This window comes from Bubalus bubalis, chromosome 21 (genome assembly GCF_019923935.1).
Source record: "Bubalus bubalis isolate 160015118507 breed Murrah chromosome 21, NDDB_SH_1, whole genome shotgun sequence".
In the NCBI taxonomy this organism is placed as follows: domain Eukaryota; kingdom Metazoa; phylum Chordata; class Mammalia; order Artiodactyla; family Bovidae; genus Bubalus; species Bubalus bubalis.
In genome coordinates this window covers 50,649,011-50,664,971 of record NC_059177.1, presented here as the reverse complement: position 1 = coordinate 50,664,971, position 15,961 = coordinate 50,649,011, and the positions used below count along the sequence as shown (strand labels likewise).

The 15,961-nt window shown below is 47.6% G+C and overlaps 2 protein-coding genes and 1 non-coding gene across 5 annotated transcripts in view; 1 reads left to right on the top strand and 2 right to left on the bottom strand.

The window, feature by feature from the left end:
• Positions 1-7,124: 7,124 nt before the first annotated feature.
• Positions 7,125-7,227, top strand: LOC112581307. The gene has a single exon (XR_003105840.1). It is a non-coding gene; the product is annotated as a U6 spliceosomal RNA (small nuclear RNA).
• Positions 7,228-9,278: 2,051 nt separating this feature from the next.
• GPX1 (glutathione peroxidase 1) lies at positions 9,279-10,439 on the bottom strand. Its single transcript, XM_006053253.3, has 2 exons — positions 10,099-10,439; positions 9,279-9,837 (listed from the first exon to the last, which is right to left on the bottom strand). Exons 1-2 carry the CDS (start codon positions 10,357-10,359, stop codon positions 9,481-9,483), a joined length of 618 nt encoding a protein of 205 aa, XP_006053315.2. The 5' UTR covers positions 10,360-10,439; the 3' UTR covers positions 9,279-9,480.
• Positions 10,440-12,002: 1,563 nt separating this feature from the next.
• The window catches only part of RHOA (ras homolog family member A), a 50,187-nt gene continuing 46,228 nt past the window's right edge, over positions 12,003-15,961 (bottom strand). For all 3 annotated transcript variants that reach the window (XM_044933903.1, XM_006053254.3, XM_025271985.2), the window contains 2 exons: positions 13,285-13,415; positions 12,003-12,780 (listed from right to left, as the gene is read on the bottom strand). In XM_044933903.1, coding sequence (XP_044789838.1) covers positions 12,607-12,780; positions 13,285-13,415 — 305 coding nt within the window. In that variant the 3' untranslated portion in view covers positions 12,003-12,606. The remainder of the gene's footprint in view (positions 12,781-13,284; positions 13,416-15,961) is intronic.

The following is a 15,961-nucleotide window of genomic DNA, read 5'->3' as shown; positions in this document are numbered from 1 at the left end:
TCTGGAGGGCTAGACTATATGTGTCTAGCACCTCCTGCCCTCAGAAAAATTAGACAACTATGACTCAGTACCTGCCCTTATCCAGTAATCCCCATTTTTTTTTTTTTTTTTTTTTAGTTCTACCAGTTTATTGCTACCAACCCATCACCCTCCACCCTCATGCACACAGGCTCAGTCATGTAACCCCATGGACTGCAGCCCGTCAAGCTCCTCTGTCCATGGACTTTTCCAGGCAAGAATACTGCAGTGGGTTGCCATTTCCTTCTCCAGATCCCCATTTTTTTATGCACCAGGGGCCTATCTCGTGGAAGAACTGTTTTCTTGAGGTGGGGGGCGGAGTGTTGGGTGGCTTTGGGGAAGATTCAAGCGCATTACATTTCTTGTGCCCTTTATTGTTTTTACACCAGCTCCACCTCAGACGGTCAGACATTAGATCGCAGAGGATGAAGACCCCTGCTTTACCCAGTCTAATAGAGAAGAGGAGCGAGTCCACAAAAGCCCAGCACCAAGTCAAGTAGTGTGTGATAACCACCAGTAAAGGGTATAAATCAAAGACTGTAGACCCCGAGCTGTGAAACGGAGCGTTTCACTTGAGTACCTTTTGAGTGTGATCTTAAAAGCATAGAAATGATGGTGCATGTTAAAGGAGAGGAGACTAAAGGGGTTAAAGGAAATTTCTGGAACAAGCAGGGAAACTCATAGAGTGAAGATTAGGCCAGTTGAGCTGGACACAGACTACTGAAAGGGCCTGAGATCTCTGGCTAGAAGGGAGGCTGGTCCCATATATCCTGCATACAGATATTGTAGGAGGTTTGAGAACAGAAATAGCTGAGGGTACTTTACACAGAGGTACAGCCCACAGACCTACTAAGAACCCTTTGGAAAGATGTCTGTGAGGAAAGAGAAAAAACAGGTGCAGAAGAAAAAACTGGCCTGGTGAAGTTGAGGTAGGTCATTTGAACAGATTTACTACCTTTTTTAGGTTGAGTTTTGGCTAATTGAAATTAATATATTAAGCACTATCTCCTAACAGAGGCCTCTTGGCAGCTGGGTAGATAGTGGGGCAAGGTAATTTGGAATTAAAACTGCCTTGGGGGACTTCCTTTGTGGTCCTGTGGTTAAGACTTTGAACTCCCAATGCAGGGGGACCAGGTTCAGTCCCTAATCAGGGAACTACATGCCACATGCCACAACTAAGACCCATAGCAGCCAAATAAATAAATAATAATTTAAAAAAATGCCTTGAATAACTACATAGCAGTTAATCCTATGTGCATAAGAGTTACCATCAAATGATAATTCTACATCTCGATCCTGACACCCCCAAGTGCCCGTCTATGGAAGTTCTTTTAAATTGTTAAAATTGTGATCGAACCAGAACCACTGCTTTAGTCCTATTTATGGAAAATGAAAGCTGGGTTAATGGGCATGACTGAACCTACATTACAGTGTCTGCTTCCCTCTTCCTTTTTTAGCAGTTCCTCCTATACCATTTATGGCATGGGTCAGATTCTTAAGGAAGTAGGACAAGTCAGCACCACTAGAAAGGGGGACAAAACCTAATTATAAAAATGAAAACTTTGGAAAATCTTTTTTGAGCCTGGATCTCTTCAATGCTATTCAATAGCTGTAAAAAAAAAAAAAAAAAGTACACTAATTATGAGTAGTTCCTAAAAATTTATGTTCAAATAACCAAGTGTTGTAAGTTAAAATGCAGGGAATAAAGTGACACTTCATAATCAGAAGATCACCATTATTTCTAAAGTTTTCAAACTTTCATAGTGCGTTTGATTATTACACGTTAAAAACAGAACTAGAAACCATGAACATTTGCGTGCATGTTCCTGCTATTGTGGGAGTGACCCACGGATTTGGGAGGAAAGAAGTTGAGTAATTCAACTCAGGACACACCCTGGCCCCAGGACTGGATTCTCTGTTGGGCTGTTTCCCCTAGGGGAGGGGTATAGGCTTGGTAGGCCCCTCCGTTGGCCCGGTAACCAAACCTCAGAACAGAACAACTCACCCATTGCCATGGGACCTTGGAGCACAACAACAGGAAGGAAAGCAGGAAAGGGAACTAGAGGGAACAGGCCTGACTGACTGGTCACATACCCGCGATCTTGGATGGGGATGATCTAATTGAGGGTTTGTAATGTCTGGGTGTGTAAACTTTAAGCTTTATTTGGTTTCAAATCATAAAGTTCTTTCCTTGGCTGGTGCTATGGCTTACTCTAAACCTACTCCCCAGTCACCCTTGGTCTACACCTGCCTAGCAGTCACAGAGCACGTGTGGCTGTATTCACAAATATTGAGCACCTTTTGATTAGAGGTGGCATCAGGAGAGAAATATTTTTTGTTTCCTCCTTGCCTGTGCTTTTTTAGCTTGCCTGGGGACAGTGAAAAAGAGAAAGGCTCTAGAGATACATTTTAGAAGAATTAAATGTCTTATCTGTGACACTATCACCTCTGTGGTATAAGGGGTTGATTTAATGGGGGAGGGTGATGTTTTCAGGGTGGCTCAGTGGTAAAGGATATGCCTGCCAGTACAGGAGATGTGGGAGACATGGGTTCCATCCCTGGGTTGGGAGGATCCCCTGGAAGAGGAAATGGTAACCCCCTTCAGTATTCTTGCCTGGAAAATTCCATGGGAAGAGGAGCTTGGTGGGCTACAGTCCATGGGGGTCACAAATCGCTGGACACAACTGAGCAACTGAACACATACACCAAGGAAGGTAACAGAGGCAAAAAACTGAAGGAATCTCACAGAGAGGATGTGGGGTCATTTTTTCCCATGTTGGAGACTCATGCTGTTGCACAGATTCCATTCTGGTTATGCTCCTGTCAATAGGCAGCCCTGATTGGGCGAGGGAGGTGTTGCACCCCTGGGCCTGGGTGTGGCAGTGCCTTCTCTTCCTGCTTGAATTCTGTTACCATCAATATCTGAACCTTAAAAAAGTATTTAGGTATTAATTGTGTGTGTTTGCCCTTTGCACAGAGCAAATTCTCAGTAGGCATTTCTTGGGTGAATGAATGAAAGAATTATCCAGATAGTAGTCATTTTTTCCTTTGAGTAATAGTCTATTATGTACTAACAGCCCCTACCCTCCAGGGGTTCACAGCCATCATGGCTGGGGAAGATGTTTTCACGTGTAATTATAGTGCATTGTGTGATAAAAGTGCCAGGGGGGGAAAAAGTGCTAGGGGAACATGAAGGGTGATGCTGTAGACACTTGCCTAGGAAGAAAATAATGTAACATAAGCAACTGGTGTAGGAAACAAAGGTATGCTTAACATCCCTCCTGGCCTCTGAGGATGCATAGTGAGTCTGCCAAGAAATCCTCAGGGGCCAGGGCTTCTTTATTTTTCATTTTTTTAAATTTTTTAGAGAGCTTAGGAATAGGCTGTTTTATTTTATTTATTTTTTGAACCATGCCTTGGGGCATGTGGGATCTTAATTCTCTGATCAGTGATGGATCGAACCTACACCGCCTGCATTGGAACAACAGAGTCTTAACCACTAGAGACCGCTAGGGAAGTCCCAGACCAGGGCTTCTTTAGATTCATACACAGGTACCCAGGCACAGTCACAAGCTGGGGACAGAGGCCGGGGCAACAGATACTCAGGACTGTAGGACGCCATCCAAGGTGGGCTGCATGTGTGCCTGGATACTGCCTGACCCTAGGCAGTTGGATTAAGTGAGCCTGTTCTTGGGTCTCCTGTCTTGGCCTTGCTGGCCACTGCTACCCTAGACCTGGCAGGGGTGCTGGGAATAGGATTTCTATCTTCAGGATGAATGATGGCAAGGCTGCTGGACCTCTGCCCAGAACATCACTGTCATGTCCTGTCAGTTTCAATCCTTCTGGATGCAACTTACAGAATGCCCACCACCAAGTGACCCACTGTTGGGGGCCGGCGTGAGGCACTCCGCCCATGGCAAAGGTCATGAGGAAGGAGGCTTGACATACGCAAAGGCGGGATCGAGCCTCAGGAGTCCCCCTGGAAATCCTCGAGCATCTACCCCCATAACCAGAGCCTGCCTACTTTACTACTTTGTGCTCTCACCTACACCTCTGGCTTTACGGGGGGCTGTCCCCCACCACCTCTTTCGGAGAAGGAGTTAACTTCGAGCTCCAGTTAATAATAATTCCTGGGCGTGATAGGAGTGTTTTAACCTACAAACTCCTCTGAAGGTTCTCTAGCCTGCCTGACAGGCTTGTCCAGCCACATGTGATTGCTCACAGCCTCCCAACTGTGAGAGGCACGAGATGCTTTAAACCTTCTAAAAACAGGTTCTTTAGAAAAGTTAGAAAATTATTAGTATAAGTGTAATGGGCTGATTAGAAATTGTATTGGTGAAGGGTTTTTCATTTGTTGAGCCAATGTTTACTGCTAAGTCTCCACATCCCCTGCCCTTACACACATTAATGAATATATAGAAGAAATAAGTATTAACCTTTGATATTAATCACGTTAGACCTTAGGCTAAGTAAATTCTTTCCTTAACTAAAACCCAATACACCCTCACCCTATAGGAATGTAACTTTATTTGGGTGGTGTCTGTTTTAAGAATAATCACCCCTGGAGAAATAAGTGTCCTGGTTGACTGACCGCTGTCACAAGGAGAGGGTCGTAAATTGTCAGCAGGCCCCCTGGCCAGAAGATGATGTAACACCCCTAAGACCTCTGTATACATTTGTATGAAGCACCTGACTTTGATAAAAGTCAGGACTGCTGACCCCGCGTGACTTTTGCATAACATCTCAGTGTATAAAAGTAGACCATGGAAAATAAAGAATTGGGATCAGTTCCTCGAAAGACTGGTCTCCCCATGTCTCTCTCTCTCTCACTCTGGTTGAGTCTCCATCTGGAGCGCGGAACCCACCATGCTTACTAATTATGCCTGGGCTTCTAAGATCCGACCGGGGAGGCCTCAGTGTCTCCTCTCCTTCGGGAGAACGGAAGGACGCCTGCGGCCTACGTAAGTGGTGCAAGCTTCTTGTCTTGAAGTTTTATTGGTCCCCCGCGTAAACCAAGCTACTCAGCCTCTTTTCTCCACTGAATTTTCCTACTGAGCTATCCTCATTCTATTACTCTTTATATCCTTAATTAACGTTTAATTAAGCAGTTGTTCCCTGACCCTCGCCTACGCCGTCTATCCTTCGAATACCCTGGATCAGCTGGGGCTGGACCCCGGCAACCCACCTCGCTGGTGATTTTGTTTTTGCTTTTTCACGTGACAGGTCTGGAGTTGAGCTCTTGGGTAGGTCAAAGCTGAAGGATGTCCGATCTCAAGTCGGCTTCCCTATTACCCTCAGGGCCAGGGCCCATGAGCCCTCACTCCTCGGGCAAGAACCTCTCTCATCTGAGCTCCCACTTCCCGGTCCAGCAGTTCCCGATGCCCAGTAACTTGTTGAGCAGCGCCAGCTGGGTTTTATTTTAGTGTCAGCACAGGTGCATCACACCTCTATGAAAGCACGCTCTTCCAGCCTATTTGGTGACCATAGTAACAAAAACCTGCCAAATTTGGAGTACTCTGACCTGAATCCCTGTCCAGTCTTTATAAATCCATGCCATGGATGGATTTATTTCTCCTGGGGAAATTGTTAGCCAGTATTTTTCACTCAGTATTACCCCAAAGTTAAAACTTATGAGAGGGACTTCCCTGGTGGTCCAGTGGTTAAGACTCTGTGCTTCCAATTCAGGGGACACAGGTTGGACCCCTAATCTGGGAACTAAGATCCTGCATGCTGCAGGGTGCGCCCCCCCCCCAAAAAAAATAAAATACGAGAAAAGATTGATCAGGCCAGGAATGCCTCTCTGAAAATAAACTTGTTTTAAGTGTTGTCCATTAAACTCCATGGAGACCGAAGAAGGAAGTCATCTGATAAAGGGCTAATTGTGCAAGAAGGGCCTGACCAAATGGGTTGTATCAGATATTGTTTTTTCAGCTTTGCTGGGGTATAGTTGACAAATAAATCTGTAAACTATTTACTATTTAAACTATTTACTCTGTACGTAATGGTGCAATATACACATACGTGATTTACCGGATTTAATGTTTAGAAAAAGTTTAAACTAGCCTTTCTGGAAGAGCTTCTGAAATGGAGGCTTCTGAACCTGTTGCGTAACAGCAGGGCCCAGCCCTTCTCGGAAGACCTGTGGACTCAGTTCTGCTGCCTGCTCCACCTCAGGCAGACTCGCTGGGATTCCTTCCCTTTTACTTGTTAATTCGAGCTGCTGATTCACAATGGGGTGGAGTGGGTGCAGGTCCCAGCCAGTAGCAGTAGGGTGGTGTGTGTTTTCGGGGAAGAGGTCTAGTTTATGCGAAGAAAGATGAACCCTTAGTGGGGCTTTAAACTGAGTCTTCCTGAAAAAGAGAGTTTGAAAAGACAGTTAAAGGAGGCGGGCAACTTCCAAGTCTGAGGAGGAGTAGTCACCAGCCAGCGTCAGCTACATGGGGGGGATCTCAGAAGTTCCTTTCTCTTAGAGCTCAAGGCATAAACTGAAGAAGAAAAAAAAGTGGGTGATGAGGGGTGAGTCACTGGGCACCCAGACTCTCACCCTCTGGGGTGAGACAAGTCACTCACAGATGTCATCGAGTCTTGGTTCTTAAAGGGGCACAGATAGGGTGGGGTCTGAATGGGCAACGGAACTTCGCCTTTGGTCACCTCAGAGGGGACTCAAAAGCTGAGGTGGAGGGGACTTCCCTAGCAGTTTAGTGGTGAAGACTCCGTGCTTCCAATGCCAGGAACGCAGGTTCCATCCCAGGTTGGGCAACTAAGATCCCACACGCTATGTGGAGCAGCCAAAAAGTGAAAAAAAAAAGCTGAGGTGGAGAGGCCTTGAAGCCAGAGGGAGGTGGTAGGCCCATTGATGATGAAGGGAGAGGAAGCCAGAACAATTACTGCCCTTAATGAACTAAGGGCAGACGGAGGGGGAGAACAGCAGCAAAGCTTTCTGCTTAGGGTTGGAAGAGAAGTTCTTCAGAGTTGATTCCAACACAGCAGGGACTTGAGTCACTGATGTGACCATGAAGACTGGGACCCCAGAATCTCTGGACTACATTCTGGAGTGATAACGAAGTATCTGGGTGCTTGTCTGTCCAAACGGAAGCTTCATTGCAATGCTCACTTCGGGAGCAGATATACTCCAATTGCAGTGATAAGAGATTAGCATGACCTCTGTGCAAGGATGACATACAAATTCGAGAAGCGGTCCGTATTTAAAAAAAAAAAAATTGAAAACAATATAGAAGCAGCTTCACTGTGTACACCCCTGCAGAGTCCCTTGTACAGTGATAGGAAGTGGCTCCAGATCCGTCTGTCTCAAGAGATTACTGACAGCAGGGACCACAGATGGAGGGGCTGGAACTGAGCCACACCTGGGAAATGGCAGCTGGCCTCCAAGATATGCCTGGTCCTGAGCCTGGCTTTGAAATTGCAACTGCCTGGCAGGGTCAGAGCAACCAACTGTGTACTCTGTTGACTACCTGAGTGGCAGCAACCAGTAAGCACAGCTTCAGAGCAGACAGAAGCACTGGGTAGACCTATGCAAAGATCTAGCAGTGTTCTGGGGAAAGTTATGTCACATGAGCTGCCAACTGTGTAGAGTAGACTTATATGGTCCTAATACCTGGAGAAGCTATTACCAAAAACAGGACTGGCTGCCTGATGGGCATAGAAGCACCTACTTCTTTTATGTCTGCACTAGATCTTAGTTGTGGCACATGGGATCCTTAGTTGCAGCACCTGGGTTCTAGTTCCCTGACCAGAGACTGTACACTGGCCCCCAAGTTGGGAGCTTGGAGTCTTAGCCACTGAAACACTGGGGAAGTCTCTGGCATCCAGAAGAAGAGTTTTACTGGGAGGTGACCTTACCTGGGAGGTCAATGGGCAAGGACTCAGGAGGCAAGACTCAAATCCGTGTCCCTAATCCAAAATCACTGCAAATGATGACTGTAGCCATGAAATTAAAAGATGCTTACTCCTTGAAGAAAAGTTATGACCAACCTAGACAGCATATTAAAAAGCAGAGACATTACCTTGTCAACAAAGGTCCGTCTAGTCAAAGCTATGGTTTTTCCAGTAGTCATGTATGGATATGAGAGTTGGACTATAAAGAAAGCTGAGCGCAGAATTGATGCTTTTAAACTGTGGTGTTGGGAGAAGACTCTTGAGAGTCCCTTGGACTGCAAGGAGATCCAACCAGTCCATCCTAAAGGAAATCAGTCCTGAATATTCATTGGAAGGACTGATGCTGAAGCTGAAACTCCAATACTTTGGTCACCTGATGCAAAGAACTGACTCACTGGAAAAGACCCTGATGCTGGGAAAGATTGAAGGTGGGAAGAGCAGGGGATGATAGAGGATGAGATGGCTGGATGGCATGACCAACTCGATGGACATGAGTTTGAGTAAACTCTGGCAGTTGGTGATGGACAGGGAGGCCCAGCATGCTGCAGTCCATGGGGTCGCAAAGAGCTGGACACCACTGAACTGAACTGAATCTGGAGTTTGATCAAACTTTATTGAGTTAGGGGAGGATGGGTTAGTATGCAGAAGCGCTAGTGTGGCAGGTTTTGATTGGCGGGCATTAGAACTTGGCCATTTAAGGTATGGTCTTCCTGGACAATGGACCTTTCACTTTTCAAAGTGTTCAGGTTATGGTTATGTCCAAGTTCTTTTGATTCTATGTCAGGGAGGAGGGGTGGAGGTGGAGAAACTTTGATTTCAGGCATTATTAGAGGTTAAAATTTTTCTCCTCTGCACATGCTCTGGGCTGCATTTGTGGTTTTGTTCTGTTGTCTCTGAAGAACAACTCACTATCTTGGTATCAACAGAGGAGGGCCAGTTTGGGCTGGCTCTGCAGTTATAAGGCCACAAACTAAACAAATGTGAATGGGAGCCCAGGGTGTTATTTGTGAAGGTCATTTTGAGCTGAACAGATACTCAGAAAGGAGAGGCATAACTCCAGGGAGGAGGTTAGGCAGTTTCAGCCCTTGACTCATCTTCCTCTTTTTTAAATAAAGACTTTCTTTTGTAACAGGGCCTCAGGATGGCCCTGCTGAATGTCCTGGCAGAGGGAGAAACACTGGGAGAGGAGCCTGGATTCCCACAAAGGAAAGAGTGGATTCCACTGCAGACAGTGTTGGAATATTCATGTTTGGCTAGGTAAGGCCAGCTAAGAAATGGGGGCTTAAGCTCCCAGCCCTAGGACAATGAGATTAGTAGGAAAGGTGTCCCCCGCTGACAATGACACAGGACACACACACACACAGTTCTGCTCACATCTGGCACTTTATTCATTAGAAGCTGTGGTCTGGGAAAGGGGAGGCTGGGATGGATAGGACCAGCGCCCACCTCAGGGGATTTTCCTGGACATCAGGCATTCCTCCACGTAGGTTTAGAGGGAACACCTTCATGGGCAAAATCCCTGGAGAGCAGCGCTGACCGCCAAGCAGCAAGGGTGGGAGGGGCACCCTAGGCAGAGGCCCCCTGGGACAGCAGGGTTTCAATGTCAGGCTCGATGTCGATGGTCAGAAAGCGGCGGCTGTACCTGCGCACGGGCACACCGTCTGGGCCCACCAGGAACTTCTCGAAGTTCCAGGAGACGTCGTTGCGGCACACCGGGGACCAGGTGATGAACTTAGGGTCGGTCATTAGAGCAGTGGCGTCGTCACTTGGCGTGGGCAGAACCTCCCGAAGGAAGGCGAAGAGCGGATGCGCCTTCTCGCCATTCACCTCGCACTTTTCGAAGAGCATGAAGTTGGGCTCGAACCCGCCGCCTGGTCGGACGTACTTCAGGCAATTCAGGATCTCCTCGTTCTTGGCGTTTTCCTGCGAGAGGGGAGAGCAGCTGGGAACCAGGGCTGCGAGGGGGAAGGGAAGCCTAACCGCAAACCTGGAGTTTTCCATGAGTCACCCGACTGTGACCTTTCTTGCGTAACTCCAGGGTGGATTTGAACCTCAGCCGGGAAAAGCGTCGGAGTGCTGCGAGGCGAAAGCCCGCCTCTCCGCGCCCTGGGACCCGGCGGAGCACCAGCGGGCGCTCCTAACCCGGGTAGCACGCCCACCCCCGCTCCGCCCGGTTAGGCGCACCTGATGCCCAAACTGGTTGCAGGGGAAGCCGAGCACGACCAGGCCCCGGGGTCCGAGGCGCCGCTGCAGGTCATTCATCTGGGTGTAGTCCCGCACCGTTGTGCCTCAGAGCGATGCTACGTTCTCAATGAGCAGCACCTTGCCCCGCAGGGAGGACAGGTGGAAGGGCTCCCCGCCGGCCAGAGGGCGCGCGGAGAAGCCGTACACTGTGCGCGGGGCTGCCGCCGCCAGGGCGGCCGCCGAGCGCTGAGCGGCGCACATGGTATCCGTTCCCGTATCGAGAGCAGAGCGCCGCGGACTTGAAGAACAAGAGGGTCAGGAAGCTCCTGCTTTTAAAAGGCGGGCGACCGGGGATCACGTGGTGCAGGCACTTTTCCGGCCGCGGCTCCTCCCCGCCTGGGTCCCGCCTCATCCGGCCTCCGGCCCCCAGCTGCGGGCCCACGGGGCGGGAGGGTGCGGCCGTGCCGGATGCGGACACCGCCCAGACCGTGCGGCGGCGCGGGCGCGTTTGGTCCAGCCCAGGAAGTGCAGCGCGGGCACTGCGGTAGCGACCCGAATGATTCCCGCCCAGGGCCCAGACGGGCTCCGGATTCTTTCTCAGTGGTTCTTCAGGGATTGGACCTGGCCCCGGGAGGGTGACCAGCAACAGGAGCGTGTGCTGTCTGTGGCTGCACAGTCCACCCCGCATGTGCCGTATCACTACTCCCGAAGAACGAGCCCTATTGGCAGGCGCGGGGATGGTGCAGTTGGCGGCAGCTGCCAACGCAGTCTGGGAGCTTTGAAGGTTAAATTGCAGGAGGGTGGGCAGTGCTGCGGAGAAGGGGGCAGGCAGTCAGGGATGGGACTGCAAAAGCCAACTTTCTCCTATCCTTGCATTCTGGCGCAACCCTAGACTGTGCTCTCATCCTAGCCTCCGGTTTCCCGCCTACTTTGACACCCCCAGCGCAGCACTGCCTTTACACAGGGTTTCTGGGTCACTGTTAAGGCCCTGCTCCAGACTCCTGGAGGGGAGCCCAAAAGCATGCAGGGCCAAGGAGACTGAAGTGGATTTCAGACCATCCTCGTACCTAGTCAACTTCATCTGGAGCTCAGGCTTGCCAGTAAAAGACACTGGGAATGGATAGGTAGTAAGAAGAGCAAAGTATCACACTCCTGAGATTTGTCTGGAAGAATGGCTGCTTGGAATACCTCCTACTCCTCAGTAGGCTGTATTCCCTACTCCACCCCCCTCTGAACTTGAACGTGATAAAATACTCATTTCCACCTCCTTGGCTGAAGTCCAGGTTAGTGCCGGTTTGGGGGAGTGGGTGGGCAAGCTGCTACTTTGCCCCCTGAAGGAAAGGTGAGCTAGGCAGAATTCATCCTCCCATTCCCAGCCCTGGAGAGAGCAACACAAACACCAGGATACAGGAAGTTTAGAAAACTGCCTTTATTCTATTAGTAGTTGGAAAAATTAACTGGTACAGAAAAAAAGTTTAGTCAGCTGGAGAGGAGAGAGAAACTGAGGGCCGCCCAAGAGAACTGGCGGCTCCTCTGGGAGGGAACCTGGATACAGTGAGAAGAAAGAGCACTGTGAACTATAGAGCCAGACCCTGCAGTCCAGGTGAAACGGGTTATGCCACCTGAGTGTCTAAGTGCCTCAGGCAGAAGACTGAATTCTTACTTAGCCCAGCTCTGGGGAAGGGGGTACTGGAACATATGGGGCTGAAATGGGGGGACATGGCCATCTTTTATCCGAGAAACTGACAAAACGGGAATTTAAAAAATGAATTTTCCATCTGACTTTATTTTCAAATACACTTTCTTTAAAAAAAAAAAAAAAAAAAAAAAACCAATACACTTTCTGTGAAGATGACAAATATCAGTATTAGGAAATCCAATTATACAAAAAATACTACATCTAGTCTGGGGTAGATATATTTATTTTTGGTAACATACATTAAGCGGCACTAATTACACAGTAACTATAAGGTAACTAACATGAAACCACAGAACTGTAACTTGACCACAGCTGCGTGGATTTGGGCCTTTCTGGCTGAGCACATTTTCAAAAAACTGGATAGCCACCCAGAGTGTTGCCAATGAAATTTGTTAAAAGGAGTAAAGCTCTGAAGTGGTGACTCACCAGAGTACCTTGCAGCTGATAGATGACAGACGGGACATGTTAGTTATAAAGTAGTTACAGCCTAATTCACAAAAGTTACCAACGGTTTCTCTTTCTAGAAAGAAGCAAGAAGTTAAGAAATTCCTTGAATTAGCGCCTGGTGTGTCAGGTGGGAGTGCAGAGGAGGGCTGTTAAGAGCAGTGTCAGAAGGACCCTGGTGGGTCAGGTGGGTTGGACATCATTAATAATCATGGTTGGCTTCTAAATACTGGTAGCAAGATGACTTCTGATTTGTAATCTTAGGTAAATTATAGATAAATGAAAAAGGCCAGTAATCATACACTAAGATTAATAAACAGCACTTCAAAATTAACCGCATGAGGGCTGTGCTTGCAGCAGGGGTTTCACAAGACAAGGCACCCAGATTTTTTCTTCCCACGTCTGGCTTGCAGAGCAGCTCTCGTGGCCATTTCAAAAACCTCCCTCACTCCATCTTTGGTCTTTGCTGAACACTCCATGTACCCAAAAGCACCAATCCTGTTTGCCATATCTCTGCCTTCTTCGGGTTTTACTGGCTCCTAGCAAAGAGAAGAGAGCACTTTAGTTAACAGTGTTACATATAGTAAGTAGGTGCAGAGCATTTAAAACTCCGCTAAAAGACTTCAGAAGCCAAGGTGTCAGCCCCATCACTTTTAAAAGGCTATTAGGGGCTCTCTGTTTGGACTCCCAGGTTGCCTGATCCTTCAGTTGCCACCAATTTATCTCTAGCCTCATGTATACGAAGGTAATAACTGGACAGGGAGACTGAGAGCCTGATAAAGCTCCTGCATCTGACACACTGACTACCGCTGTGCTGGTCCCTTCTCAGGGAGGCAATCTGCACGAGAGAGGCCCCATCCTACAGGACTAGGGAGCCTTAGGGACCCTCTGTGCAGGCCCCAGTCCATGAGGCAGACAGAGGCTTCTGGGACTCTCGCTGAAACAGCCTGGCCTATGCGGGTTTCTGCCTCGTTCCCTGAATCTCCCATCGTGGGTCCAGCGTCCCCAGTGCTGCAGAAGACAGAGCCCCACCCCAGACCCACCTGCTTCATCTTGGCCAGCTCCCGCCTTGTGTGCTCGTCATTTCGAAGATCCTTCTTGTTCCCAACCAGGATGATGGGCACGTTGGGACAGAAATGCTTGACTTCCGGAGTCCATTTTTCTGGTATGTTTTCTGAAAGCAGCAAAATGCACATAATTATAATTCTATCATGAAGAATCTCCAGAAGCCCTAGTTAAATTGTGAAGAAACTTCAGCATCATGCTGGACATATGATGGAATTTCACTGGTTTCAAAACCATGAAAAAGGCAAAATCTAACCCCCTTTCTCTTAAGCACAGAATCACCAGCTTTTCTCAGTCATACCAAGGAGCTCATCTCCTCTGGAGGTGGTGCCAGGTGAAGGCTACAGAGGAGCAAAGGATTCAGAACACGGGGTGGCTCCACAACGGTGCCCCCTGCCCCACCGGCCGGCCATCCACGTCACTGTTGGATGATTCTGACCACAGCTTACAGGAGTCCCCATTCTGCGGCTGTGGCTACAGCTAGCCCAGGGTTCACACACTTTCTCTACACCTTACTCATGGGCCTTCAGAATGACCTACCCTTGGGTTACTGGAATTTCAAAGGGCTTCAGTGGCTTCTGAAAATGAATCATAACCAGTTGCAGCTTCTTGCCAATACTATTCTAATTTAGATAAGGTGGCCTGGGTTCAACCTCCCACACCCACCACCTTGAGCATCTCAGAGTCAGGGATGACGTTACAAAATGGAGATAACTGTAAGACTCCACATGAGGTTATTCTGATTCAATGTGTACAGCATACTTAGTATGATGATCATTTAAATGGTACTGAACATAATCTGACACTATGTTTTAGGTGTAAACTGTTCACTCTCTGACTTCAACACCAAAAGGCAGGAGTTACAATATGGAAAGATGCCCTGCCTTCTGGCTAGAATGTAGAGAAATTATATGAGTAAGGTCAGAAAACTCAATTCAATGCTCCACTCCTCAGCCCACAAGACAGATACTTTCCTCCTTTGCTAGAGCAGCTATAGCAGCTACAGTCAATCACTAATGTTACAACTTAAAACTCAAAGCCTTATTCTAGAACAAAGGGGTCCTTAAGAACCGCAGAGCAATAAAGACACAAGGGCCAGCATATCTGACACTGAAGCCCAACAGCCTGGGTGGTCAATCTTGCTCCTGGCTCTGCAGCCTGTGGTCAGTTTTCAGTGAAGCTGAAACAGTGATCACTTTAAAGAGTAGGTGAGATCACACACATCTCTCTCGTGTTCAAACCATCTGAGAGTTCCCATCTCTCTCATGACCAAAGGCGAGGTCCACACCATTAACCACATGGCTCTGCAACCCTCGCTCTCTGTACAGCACACTGGATTCCTTCCTTCCGCCTGGGGAGTCTTGTTGGCCTCCCTCACCTCTGCTCAGAGGTCTCCTTTTCAGTGAGGCTCCTGACTAGCAGCATGTGGTCATCTTCTAACACTACATACTACCACAGCCTATTCCATTTCCACCACCATGAATGTTATTTGTAACTTTTCCTGCTATCAGATGTAGATTTTGGCTCTTCTGTCTCCATCTAGAATATAGGTTCTGTAAGTAGGTGCTCAATAATTATTTGCTAAACATACAAAATTATTACTCTAATAGTGTCCCTACCTCCAGAATCCAGGACATGTAAAATAAAATGAACTGCCTCTCTTATGTTCACTTTTCATGAATAATTTTAAAATTTAATTTTTTTACCTTTTAATTCAGTAATGGCAATCACCTATAATTGCTCCTACCCTCAAAGTAATCTGATCATATCAGGACACATCACTTTACACAGATTTACAGTGGAGTGCTTTGGATGTCCTTGTGAATTCCATTAAGCTAGAGAAAAGGAATTCTTATCTAGATCCAGAGTCTACTTTTATAAGTCAAGTTTTACTGGAACAGAGCCAAGCTCATTCATGGATATATTTTTTATGACTGCTTTTGTGTTACAACAGTATAGCTGAGTAGTTATGGCAAATTCAGGAAATGCAACAGAGAACACATGGCTGACAAGCCTAAACTATTTACTATTTGGCCTTTTACACAGGATCGGCCAGCAACAGCGCTGAAACCTGCACACCAACATTCTGATTGCTGATCAAACTTGTTATTCTACACCCAGACTCTGGGCCATGGTCTAACATCTAACCATACATAAAAAGCAAATTGCAATGTTTGGTTGACATTAGCTTTTCATTTTCTTGATATAAACTTTTGAGTTCCCAAGACACATTTTACCGGGGCAAACTACCAGTGGAATTCTCTGCTACTCCCTAGCCAAAATAAGAGAACTTTTAAAAGGCCCTTGGCAAAACTAAGGTAACTCAGGTCAGCAAAGGGGCCCTACCTACCTATGATACTCCTGCCAAGACCACCAGTGAAGGCACAGCATCAGCCCCGCCCGACCTCCAGGTGTATCCTGAGAGGGAGCTCAATCTCTCTCTGCTTTCTACCTCTGCGTTCCTCCCTAGAACCTGCCCTCTGGGTGAGGGGATGGCAAAAAACAAGTCATAGTAAACAGACAAGAGGTCAAAAGCCGAAGATTTCCTTGAGACCAGGAGATACAGTGTTCAAAAAAAAAAGTAAGACAGAATAAGAGTAATATTTTGCTCTGAAGGTATTCTTGTCCCTAAAGGATTATACCCTGGATGAGGCG